This window comes from Gossypium arboreum, chromosome 1 (genome assembly GCF_025698485.1).
Source record: "Gossypium arboreum isolate Shixiya-1 chromosome 1, ASM2569848v2, whole genome shotgun sequence".
Taxonomy (NCBI): Eukaryota; Viridiplantae; Streptophyta; class Magnoliopsida; order Malvales; family Malvaceae; genus Gossypium; species Gossypium arboreum.
The window spans coordinates 266,917-280,026 of record NC_069070.1 but is presented as its reverse complement, the minus strand read 5'-3'; the positions used below and the strand labels follow the sequence as shown (position 1 = coordinate 280,026).

General features: G+C 32.3%; 1 protein-coding gene and 1 long non-coding RNA gene across 8 annotated transcripts; both read right to left on the bottom strand.

Moving 5' to 3' along the window:
• Positions 1-2,741: 2,741 nt before the first annotated feature.
• On the bottom strand, positions 2,742-3,544 carry LOC128291835 (uncharacterized). The gene is made up of 2 exons (XR_008281777.1): positions 3,391-3,544; positions 2,742-3,076 (listed from the first exon to the last, which is right to left on the bottom strand). It is a non-coding gene; the product is annotated as an uncharacterized LOC128291835 (long non-coding RNA).
• A 4,148-nt stretch (positions 3,545-7,692) lies between these two features.
• Positions 7,693-12,700, bottom strand: LOC108466087 (homeobox-leucine zipper protein HDG5-like). Of its 7 annotated transcripts, none has more exons than XM_053025576.1 (12): positions 12,483-12,700; positions 11,935-12,104; positions 11,703-11,845; positions 11,493-11,610; positions 10,910-11,092; positions 10,097-10,543; positions 9,909-10,007; positions 9,615-9,833; positions 9,373-9,541; positions 9,019-9,287; positions 8,655-8,750; positions 7,693-8,574 (listed from the first exon to the last, which is right to left on the bottom strand). In XM_053025576.1, exons 2-12 carry the CDS (start codon positions 12,067-12,069, stop codon positions 8,158-8,160), a joined length of 2,295 nt encoding a protein of 764 aa, XP_052881536.1. In that variant the 5' UTR covers positions 12,070-12,104; positions 12,483-12,700; the 3' UTR covers positions 7,693-8,157. The 7 variants fall into 7 exon arrangements, with proteins under 7 accessions (XP_052881536.1, XP_052881539.1, XP_052881537.1 ...); XM_053025579.1 differs by having other exon boundaries at positions 11,935-12,099; XM_053025577.1 differs by having other exon boundaries at positions 11,935-12,109; positions 12,483-12,699.
• Positions 12,701-13,110: the final 410 nt, after the last annotated feature.

The window sequence follows — 13,110 nt, the reverse complement described above, 5'->3', positions numbered from 1 at the left end:
GATTGGTGCACGTAATTCTTGCTGCCTTAAGAATATTATCATCAACCGTTAGGGCGTTATCCATAAATAAGAAGATAATGTGTTTCAACTCACTCTCAAATTCACATCTAGTGGCATATTTAAGAGGTCGGCAGAGGCCTCGACCCCCTTAAAAAAGAAAATTATTTATTTAGGCCCTTTAGAAAATCTTAAAATTTTAAATTAGTAAAAGTATAATTGCACTTTGGCTCCCCCAGAAGTATTAAAAATTTGATTTAATCCTTTAAAAATTATAAAGATATAGACTATTAAAAATTAAAATTTAATTTCGACCTCTTCTAAAAAAAAATTTCTGGCTTTACCCTAACCACATCTTCTTATATTTACACCCAAAGTCATATATTCTTATATTCACAACAAAAGTTAAAATAATATGTTGAGTGTTGAATGGGTCATGGGCAGAGATGATGGCATTTGGTAACAGAGAGTGGTTTTGGTTTAATTAAATTGTTGGCCTGCCTTCATTAAATTCTTTGCTTTCACTTTTGGGTTATTTCACACTTTAATCCCTAAAGTATTCAAATCTCAATTCTGAATTGATTTTATTATAATCATTTTTATCAATTGATTTTAATTAGCATGATTTGATTTCAATACCTTACTTACAATAATTGCTCTTCATGGTTGAATCTTTATTCAAAGATGATCTAATATTCAATGACAACAATATTTAAGAATTAAAATGTTTATATTATTTAATTATTTTGGTTTAGTTTATAATTTTAATATTTCATATATATTAAATTTTGGGAGGGTAAAACCTTTAGTATATTTTTATATGTGTAATATTTTATGTTCTATTCATATATATATATTATATATGTCAAATTTGACATAAATTAAAAAATCCAATCATCCAATAAATACTAATATATGTAATATCTTAGATCGATATGATAGATATATCGGATCGGTTCGAAAATTTACATACATAACAAATACAAAGGATAGATTTAATGGCTAGCTAGATCATTAATCTCTTTTTGATACAATGCTTAAAACTATCCATAGCCCCTCCCCAATCCATAAGTAGGAGGATAATGCGTTTCAACGCACTCGAACCCATATCCTCCTACATTGACAACAATACCCATACCAATCGAGTTAAGACTTAATCGATCTTTTCTCTTATAATGCCACATTCATAGTTAATAATATCAATACAAGTGAGTCAAATTCTTCTATTATTTCTTTCCATGTGTTGCCTTTCTTTTTCCATTCATTGTCCATGGTTTAATATTAAACTTTAGAAATTTAATGAAAAAAATTATTAGCTCACTTAGTACAGTTGTTATTACAACAATTAAAAAAAGTGAATTCAAGAACGTATTTTCCTTTGATTTAAGAGTTACGAATTATGGATAGTAATAGATATTGTATAAAAAAATCATATATATTACTTACAACTCGCTTTAATTATAACGACCTATGGATTTATTAGTATATAGTTTATTGGAGTGGATCTAGAACTTGTCATCCTCGTGTTTGTGGAAAAAAAAATTTGTATGTACTTAATAGAAAAGAAAAGCGAGAAGAAAAAATAAAAGAGAGATTACCATTTTTTCATTCCACGACGTAAAAATAAATCATTTGAAATTTAAATGATAAAATCAAAGAAAATGAGAGAGAGACATAAGTAAGTTTTTTTCCTCTCATTTTTTCAATTTTACCAAGTAATGAATGAACATAAAAGTCTGGCAACGCAATGCAAAAGCTTGTTTACAAAGTGAATAATGATAATGATGATAGTTTGTATACAATATTTTGTACTAAAATAAGTTCTTCACTCGCATTATCTTAAATAAGCATATAATGACTTGCAAATTTACAATCAATATGATTGTTATCTCTTTAAATTTAGCTAAATATAGAAAAGAATTAGTAGAGATCTTCTCTAATAATATTAATTCTTAAGGAAATAAATCTCTTCAAATAAAGAAACTTTGACCACATTGAAAGTAGACTTGTCCATGGGCCGGGTCGAGTGGTCCAACCCAAAGGTTTGTCCGAAAAGTGAGAGGGTTTGGACAAAAATATAAGCTCGAAAAATGAGTTTAGACAAAAAAAAATAAGGCCTGTTTTCTAAATGGGTCAGACCTCGAATAAGCTTTTTTGGCCCGAGGTTGGCCCGAATTTGCAAAAAAAAAATGTTGCTAATTTTTTTACTGTTTTACCATATTTTTTTTCATTGTTTTGCTATAATATTGCTATTATTTTTTGTTATTATTTGAATATTGTATAAATCTTGTTTTTTTATTAATTTTGATACTATTTTAGATATATTTGCTTGTTAAGTTGCATTTATATTAGTATTATTTAAGTATTTTTTTCATTTATTGGGAAATATTTATTTTAATATTTTTAGTGTATTTGATGCATTATATTTTTAAATTTATTTTATATAAAAATAATATACAAAATTTAATCTGGTGGGCCAAACCGAGCTCAAGTTTTAACATTTTCATCTAGATCGAATTTGGACAAAATTTTAAACCCATTTTTCTGATCAAATCTAAACTTAAAATTTTTACTTAACCCGACTCAAATCAGCCCAGCACAACACTAAGTGAAAATTTTCACTTCAATAAAGTGTTGTAGAAAATCTTAAAAATTTGCTTAAAGACTCCGATATTTTTCGATAAAAGAAATGCCAAATAAACATGACAAGTTATATTACGTGTCAAAAACAAATCGAGTTACACTTGTGATTAACATGTTGTTTATTGACGAATTAACAACGTATATATACCAATGATTATTGATCGTTGCTATAGAATTGTGCAAGCTCAATTTTGGCCCGAAATAAACCCCCACTACCCAATTACAATAACTAAACCTACCCAAACCCAATACCCAAAACCAGCCCAAATTAGAACTACCCAAACCCAAAATTAAAAAAAACCCTAGCCCAAGCCTAAACAATTTTCAGCAAAGAAAAGTGGTGCTGAACCCTAGCCGTCGCCCCACCTTGGCCACCTACTCCTTTACCAGTTGTCTTTCACCAACACACCCATTTCCAACCACTACCAACTTGCACCTGCAGAGAGAAGAAATAATCATCAACAAGCAACTTGTAAATGGCTATAAAAGCCTTTAAAAATTCTATGTAAAGGGGGGACAACCGGATTGTAGGAAAGAGTTTTTTTTTTTAATGTAAACAAACAGTGATTCAAAGAAAATAATAACAAACCAAGCAGAAAAGCAATCCCAAACAGAGAGTCAAAATCAAAATAGCCCAAGGTGATTTTATTTAATTATTATCGTTGATTTCTTTTTTTTTTTAAATCTATTTACCCATATATACATATATTATAAATATACTTTAAAAAATAAAAAAAATCAAATTTTTACCATTTTTCCGATTTTCGGCCACCGTGTATGGTGGCCGGCGCGGCGGCACCTACGGCGGGCGATGATCGGGCCTGTGGCCGGAGTCCTCGCCATCTTCAGAGAAGAGGAGAGGAGAGGAGAGCTCTCTCCTGCTTTTTTTTTTTTAAAATCTGATGAAAATGATTTTTTTGGAAAATTTTAGGCTTTTATAGCCTACTAAAACGGCACCGTTTTCATGCCCAGACCCAGACCCAAAAACGGTGCCGTTTAGGTGCCGACCCAGAGACCCGACTCGCCTGGAAGAGATCCGCGTGTTTATTTTGGCGGAAGGGCTATTTGCGCGTTTAGCCCTTCCGCAATTTCTTGCTTTTAAATTTCTTTTGTTCTGTTTTTAATTTATGCCCAGGAATTTGACTCCGGTTCCAATTTGGTCCCTTTGAAGCTGCGCGTTTTGGGACAAAGGGCTATTGTCCGTTTTAGTCCTTCATGGTTATTTGCGTGTGTGAATTAATCCCCTCTTCTTTTATTTATTACGATTTGCCCCAAAATTGTGTTCTTAGATTCAATTATATCCTTTCTATTGCTTTTGATTGTTTCTATTTATCTTATTTATATTATTATGTTTGCATTTATTTTTTATTTTTATTCTAATACTAGTTTTATTAGCACTTCTATTGTTTTCCTGTTGATTAATGTATGTTTATTACATGTGTACGTATGTACATTTCTATATATAATATTATTTTAATTACTTTATTTTAATATTACTATTATATCATGTTTACTTTTTGCATTTTAATATTATTATTATTACTATTATTATTATATATTAGTGTATATTTTATGTACATACACGTATATATATATTTTATATATATAGCATTGCTTTTTCATTATTTAATATTTTTATTATATTTGCTCTTTGTATTTCTATATTATTATTATTATTATTATTATTATTATTATTATTATTATTATATAGTAGTGTGTATTTTCATTACATGTATATATATATTGATATATGGGATTACTTTTGTTTACTTTACTTTAATATTATTATTATCATCCTTATTGTAATTACTATGACCATTATTAGTATTAGCATTTTTTTATCAATACTTATATGTATGTATTATGTTTTTTAATACCATTTTAATACCATGCATGTTGTGTATATTCTTAAAACTATATCATGTACATATATTTTAATACCACGTATATTCTTATTATTATTTCTATTATTACATATATATTTCAATACGTGCATGTATGTATTTATGTATCGTTATTATTAGTTACTCTTGTATATATTATCATTGTTTTCAATAAATATTATATTTTTATTTTTAATCTAGTACTACGTATTTTACATATATATGTTCCATGTTTACATTATTGATATTATTATCATGTTTAATACTATATGTATTATTATCGCTTTATACTATTATTTATATTATTATTGTTATCGTTTTCGTTATCGTTGCCATTTGTTGTTCCATGTTTTATTCATTTTTATTTTCGATAATTTACTTATGTATTCGATCATTTCATTTTCCTCATGCTTTTGTTTATTAGCCTTGCTATTGTTTCACCTTTCATAATTGCTCGTATTACTATGTTTGACACTATCGTGCTTATTATTACGTATTAGTACCGTAATTTGCTTTTATGTTTTACTATAAATCACATTATGTTTTTTTTACTCGACACCTTAAAATAATTCTTTCATAAAAGTGATATTCTGTATTTGGTAATTCGAGACAATCGTGCCCTAACTTACTGGGTTTCGATTTTTCTCCTTTAACTTAAATAACAGAATACTCTTTTAAATCGCGATACGAGTTTTGAAAAATGTTTATTCTTGGAGATACGAGGTGTTATGCCCTAACTTACTGGGTATGACATTTTGTTACCTCGAAATAAGATTCTTCGAAAATAAAGGCAATGTTCGGTGTTTGAGAATTCGAGAAAACGTGCCCTAACTCACTGGGTTTCGATTTCTCTCGTTTACTCTAAACAAACGAATATCCTTTTAATAAGTTAAAATACGCAAACTTTAAGTGGCGAGCTCGCTCTCGAAAATTCAAGACGTCGTGTCCTAACTTACTGGATGTGACATTTTATATTTTGAGACGAGAAGGTCTTTAACATTTGAGCATTTTTTAAAGAGGGATCGTATTTCAAAGTCTTTCAAGTTTTCAATTTTCGACACTAAGATACTAATTAATCAACTAGGTACCAATTTTTGGGCGTTACAAGAGTGCTAATCCTTCCCTGTGCGTAACCGACTCCCGAACCTGTTTTCTTGATTTACGTGGACCAAAATTGTTGTTTAAATAAATCAAACCATTTATTAAAAACAACCACTTTTACAAGGTGATCCAATCACACCTAAAAAGATTGGTGGCGACTCCCGTTTTCGTTTTTCTCCAAGTCGATACCCGTTTTCAAAAAAATGGTTACGACAAGAATCATGCTGACTAACCCCATTAGCAACGATACATTTTTTGTCGGAGCAACCCTTTTGACTATTAGTATTGTTGGCATTTAGCCTTTATATTATCAATGGATTTGGAAGGTTATAACGATTAATCTCTTTCGTCAGTATATGACAACCACATATCACAAATGAATTTACAACTACAAGTATGTGTAAAAAATACCACATATCTTTAAATTTCTCTACAGCCCTAAATTCCTCCCTTAAAAATCACATATATTTGTCCTTGTATTGAGGTGAAGCACTTGAAAAACAAATTCCATAGCCATGTTGGCCGGTAACCATAAATTCATAGGTTTCACATTCTTAATTACCTTTCAACTTTTGTCATTTTCAATCCGATCATCGGCGTTCCTTGATAGTATTTTCCCCACGGTGACTGTGACCTTAATAAACGAAGCCAGCCACAGCGTTTACTTAAAGTGTGGATTCGACGAAAGCGGGGAATACAAGGGATTGCAAAAGATGGAACCAGGGGACAGCATAACGTGGTCGTTTGTGGAGTTAATTTTCCCGCTCCGCTGGTGTTACATTCACATCGACGAAGAAACCTATGGCGCTTTCTGGGCGTTCACGGTGTTCTTGCAATGCCATGATTGCCAATGGATCATCAGAGATGACGGTGCTTACCATTTCAATCATTACTATGAAGTTTGGAAAAAGACTAGACTTTTTTTCCAGTACTGAAAAATCTTACAATCTCGAAATTTATTTTGGATGAAAAATCATGTATCTATGTTCATTCTCTTTTAGATTTGTGAATTCAACAGGTTTGATTGCTTCTAATTTTGTATATTTTGAATTTAGGTCCTTTTAGATTCCATAGTTTTTTCCGTAAAACTAAGCAGGGACTTTCGGGAAAATAGTGCTCTTCTCTAACTTTCAATTGAATTTTTTTATACAACATAGAATTTATTTTCTTGTAGATTAATTATGTAAGAAATAGTGTCTAGACATAGATTCACTTATTCCCGTGTAAAATTAGAGATAAATATTAACTTCATATATGAATTTTAATTCAACTTGCAATTTAACACATTAACTTTGATTTGGTGCTATTATATATATAAAACTCAATTGCGGTTCATTTGTATATATACAACTTTAATTTTGATTCAACTGTACACATTTAAATAAATGAATACATGTAAAATAATTTGTAAAATTGCATCAAATCACAATTTTATATATAAAATTGTACATAATCAAAGTTCACTTAAAACTAATATTGTTTTACATATTTTCGTTACATTTTCTGCTATTAACATTTAAAAGTTAAATTAATGATTTTAGTAATTGTTAACCATTGAAATTAACAAGGAGGAGGAGTTGGATGCCATGGTTGTGGTTCACCCTCGATTGGGCAAAGATGGTGATAAAATGTCCTAGGAGATTGGTCTTAATAGGAGGAGAAGGAGGGGGAGGGAAAGGTGATTTCTCTGTCTTAATTTGTTCTCATATGTTATGGTGAGCTTTTATATAAGAAATACGTGCCCTGAGCTCACTAACAGTGGAGTTATAACTTATTCCTTTACAGTAATGATGATGTAATGTTCTAAAATATGACTTCTTAAAACAACTGAGTTATCAATAAGTTTGAGATCCCATGTGCATCTAGCGATGATGAACTGATCCATAAGTGTTCAACATGTTGCTATGGTTAAAGATTCTCCAAGTTCATTTGATTAGGAGATTCGCCATTATGGACATTTTGAGCTTGTGGATTGTCCATTTATGACACGTGAGGGGACACATAGAGGTATAACAGCAAAAAAACACTTTATTAATATAAGAATGATACTTTAAAGATAGAATTAAAATATTTTAAAAATTATGGACCAACTTAAAATAAATGATATAATTTATAAATGTTTAATACAATTAACTTTAAATAAAATTGATAAGGACTATGATCTGAAACCATAATTAGACATGCACAAATGATTAAGTCAAATACTTAGGTTCATTATAGCTAAAAAAAAAAATTAACAAAAAAGGGCAAGAAAGCTGAAGTCAATACCCGAACCACCCACCCTTGCTAATTGGTGGCCTTTACCATTAAAAGCAAAGGGTCACAATTGGTGCGCTCTTGACTTCACCTATACCCCCCCCCCCCCAAAACCAAAGTTTTCAAATTTAACCCTCCATCATCATTACACTCTTTATTTACCACATTAAAATTACTACAATTCCCAGTGCATGATTTTCAGTAAAATTACCAAAAACTTCCTCAATTAGTTAACAAAATTAAGGATGTTATGGGTAATTCACCACTCCCCAACACCCTATTTTTCTTTACCATTGTCACCTTCATTGCAAGACCCGATGCAGTTGCTACTCAAAGCACTGCTGATTTGTTGAACGGTGGTGCATAAATGATTGTTAATGGCTGCAATGCTGGACAGGTTGATCTTTGCCGATGGTATTGTGCTGGCTAGAACTTGAAGTCCAACGGTGAGTAAACTTCCTGTTGTAATATTATGCTCATTAGCTTCGTCTTTACACCCACCATCATTCAACAGTTCCATTGGGGTTATAAAAAAGCCTAAGGGAAGCAATGGGATACACGACGGGTCCTCGCCGCTCATCGCCAGCTGAACGGAATCCACGTCTACGGTTGAGTACACGACAAGGCTGCCGGATTTGTCGGTGCAGCTCTCTTGTAGCATTAGGTCTACGTGTTGTGATGAGTTGCTGGCAACCTGTGCATTTGAAGCTTATAGGGTTTTAATTCCATGTCGAAAAAGGGAGGGGGGGATTGTAGAAAATTGAAGTGAATTACGTTGATTCTAAGGAGTGAAATGCAATTTCCAGGATGGGAACCATTAGCAATATGAGCCACTTCATGTAAGGCATTCCCATTTGATAGCACCTCCAGCTGCATCATAGTATACTGCCAAGTTTAGCATCATAATATAACATACCCAAACACCTATATTTATAAAAATATATATAAAGTAAAATGGGTGTTTTAATCTTTTATTTTTTTACATCATCTTAAATGGAACACATTTACTAGCAAGTGTTATCAGTTTGATTTTAATAAATAATATAAACGCATAGAGTGAAATTTAAAGTAAAGGAGTTAAATTTCGGGATATGAGTATTGTAGAGCAAAATTAAACCATAGAAAAAGTAAATGGAACCTGAGCACGGCGGCGTTCATCCCTCAAAAGATCAAAGACATGATGGTGAGGATAAGGCAGCCAAGTGGTGGAAACAGCACAAAGAATGAGACCATTGGGTTGACCTGCTTCACTCACTTTCCTTGTGGTGATTCTAACAGTATCATCTGAGGAATCAGGAACAGCTGTCCAAACCTGACCACTGCAACTGCTGATGTTCACACAGAATGTTCTTATCATCCTTTGGGACAGTCTCATTAGATTCTTCCTTGCATCTGGTGATGGTATCACTGTTTGTGACAATAAAATGGGTGTAATGTGAATCTCATGATATTGAAAACCCAAATAAAAAAGACATGACAATTTATTAAGAACCTCCAATGTCGGGAATATTAGTGGCCATGAGACTAGCAATCCTTTCGCATTGTCTCTCTAAAACAGCTAACCAACAATTTGCTCCAAATGCCATCCCACTGTGTACGAAGTGGCTGAATATTTGATGGATTGGTTTCTCCTCTATCTCTGAATGTTCTACCCACGTCACCTGCACTTTTTTTTTTTATTAATATTTTCAGTATGCAAAAGTTATTCAAGTTTTAAAAATCGAATGGACGCACCCTTGAGTAGCCATTAGGCATGTCTTGAATCAAACAACCAGAAGGCCTTCTTTTGTATAAAGGAAATGATGTTTGTAAACTGTTATGAAAGCCATCGAGTGGGAAATCAACGATTGCCCAATACGTTTCATCTTCTACATTTTGTTGTTGGCAATATCGTAGGAAATATGCCTCTCGCGTGGGCACCAATGGCGACAGCACATGCAATTCAGCATACATCTGCACAAATAAAACAATATTAAGTCGGATTATTACAACAAAAAATTGAATTAACCTTCTGATACGAGTTGATACCAATTGAAGGCAACCGTTGGTTCCCGAAACACCTTGTGATAGAACTTGAACACATTTGGCTCTAGCTACTAATGAAGGAAACAGCTCCATCCATTTGTTCTACAATAAGGAGAAAACACACAATTTAAAGCGATATTGTTGCAATTAACTATAGTATTATATGAAATTATAAGGAAATGGGAGCTTACGGCATCCACAAATGCATCTACCAAAGTAATGCTATTCATTATAACCACTGAACTATCACGGCTAGCTTCGGTCCTGAATTCACTTGAGCGTTGCTTCAGATTTAGTGGCCAGTGGAACAGTCGGGAATGTTCGTCGAGGTTAAGCACTTCCTTCCCGGTTTCGTTGTTACGAACCCAAAGGGGTTCGTTTGTTCGACACATCTTCACGAGTTCATCGGTGGCGGACATAGCGAGTTCCATTGCAATAGTTTTCTCCTCTTCCATTAAGATGAGGTTGTTATTGTCGGGATAAGAGGGTGTTTCGGACAAGATAGGAGGAGGCATAGGTTCAAGGAATTGTCTTGGATATATGTTCATGTCCAATTCTAATGAAGGTGGCATCAATGCACCCATTGTTTGAATTGGCCGACCAATGTAGCGTGAAGCTATAGCGCACACACGTTCCAACTGTCCAAACATATATTATATTGGGATAATATATATAATGGTAAAAGTATCATGGACATCCTTACAATAAGAGTTTGATTGCATTTTACTCACTCTATTAAAAAATTAGATAAAATAGTCATTATACATTAGGTGAATGAACAAATTAACCTTTTATGTTGAACAAATAATCAAGGCATGTGTACCTTATGCTGACATAAAGGGATCAATTTTTAACAATAGAAATAAGTGAAATTTTTAACAAAAGGACTAGTTTGTTTTTTTATGTTATGTATATGGATTAATTTTCTCATTTTTTAAATAGTGAGAGTAAAATGCAATCCAACTCTTATACATAGAGAAAAGTAGAAATGTTGATGAAATAACCTCTTCACCAAGCCGAGCATTCTCAATACGAAGTTCATCAAAAGAAACCCCACCAGGCACAGGTGGACCACCACAATTTGGACAAACGAGTTTACTGAGTTCAGCTTGTAGCCTGTAAAACTCGCTCTTCAAAGAATCATTCTCAGCTCTAAGTATCACATTCTCCGATCTATCTTGTTGAGCCTAAGCATTGAAAAACCAAAAGAGTGATAATGTGTTTAAGAGGTCGAATGAATGAATTTAGATATTAAGTGTAGTGAGAAGCACATGAGCAGGTAAAGGAGTTTAATGATGAAACCCCAGTAGTCCATATTAATGAATTACAGACTGTATAGTTTACAGATATACAAAGACTAACACAGCAGTGGAGTGGCCCCAAATTAAATAACATCCTTCCTTTTCTGCTCCTACCATTTTTCTCTAATAAAAGGGTATAGCTGTTTAGGGTTTTAGCTGGTTTTCATGCAAATGCCATCAATGCTTTTTCCTCGGGACTCGTTTTTTTCTGTTTTGTGTTAAATAAAGATTAATTATGATGTGCTTACCATTTAAAACAGCAACGCTAAACAAAACACGGTTTTACCTTCATCTGAGTACGCCGGTTTTGAAACCAGAACTTGACTTGTCGTGGTTTCAGGCCAAGTTCTTGACTCAGTTTCATCCTTTGTTTGTCATCTGGATGAGGACATTCCTTAAAAACACTGCAAAAAACACCAACACCAACATTCTTCTTTAAAAACACAAAGATTTCTTAGAATTATATATATATATTTTTAAAGAAAAATGAAATTACGCTTCCAGTTCTTGGATCTGATGAGCAGTGTGTCGGTGGTAACGTTTCTTCTTCAATGGCTGCTCAGTGGTTTCTTGTAATTCACTTTCGGAACCACTTTTCATCTCCTCTTTTCCTCTCAACAATGACCCATTTTCTTCTTTCTATTCAAAAATATATAATAAAAACATAAAATAAATGTTTTTTTTTACTCTGCCTGTAAATAACATGAAATAACAAAAAAAAAACTTACAGGGATCATAGGAGGTAAAGGCTCCAAAGGCAAGTAAGTGAAATTAGGGTTTTGAAATGTTGATGTAAATAAAGTTTCTGAAGACACCACCATATTCCCTCCCATTGATGAAATAGCTTCACAGTCTCCATACATTTTTCTCCCTCTTTTTGTTGCTCTCACAGTCTTTGCTTCACTTGAAACACATTACATATAAGAAAATATGTATTGCTCCATATATATATATAGACAAAAAATTATTGGGAAGAAGAAGACAGTAGCATATAAGAAAAGAGCAAATTATATAGTCTAAAATTAAGTGCAAAAAAAGCTAAATGATGTGATCTTTTCCAAAATGAAAAAGACCACTGCTTCAGCTTCAAAAAAAAAAAACACCAAAAATATAAATTAAATTTAAGAAAAAAACAACCCAAAAAAGTCGAATGAAGGCGGCTTTACAATATACAATGAAAACCCACCATGAACTAAAGCTTGAGAAATTAAACCAAGCACAAGAAAAAAAAAATGAAGACTAAAATAATAAATAACAAAAATGTAGGAATAAATACCACAACTAATGTTGTCGGTGTTTTCTTTTGCAGAAGAAGATGAAGAGAAAAAGAAATCTCTCCCTCTATTTCTTTTCTTTTCTTTGCTTTCTTACTTTGATTTGTATACCTAAAATAGACACTCACAGCTCTGTCCCCTCTCTCTCTCTTCTCGCTTTTGCTTCTTCAAATCATATTTTGTTCTTAATTGCATTGCACATCCTTTATTTTACTGTCCAAATTTTGATTTTATCTTAGAATTCCAAAAAATAATTAATTAAGTCCTTAAAATATAAGTATGGTATTAATTCTATCATCAGCTCATAAGCCTTGTTCTTGGCTTGGATTGGATGTGAAACTGAAACTGAAAAAATGATAGTGGATGTGGATCAAAATATAAAGATTCTGAAGGTCCCTATACCAGGATTCAGATTACATTTTGCCCTTTTTACTTAAAAAATAGGCAAATTAGTCAATTAGATTAAAAAGTAAATCGGTCCTTTATGTTAAAATTTCATCCATTTCTACTATTAAGAACAAGCTTAGTTGATAGAATAATCAGACAGTTACACTAGGCGTGCTATATGTACCTCAAGTTGATATATAGGTATCAGTTTTTAACTGTAGAAGTGAATTTTTAAACCAAAAG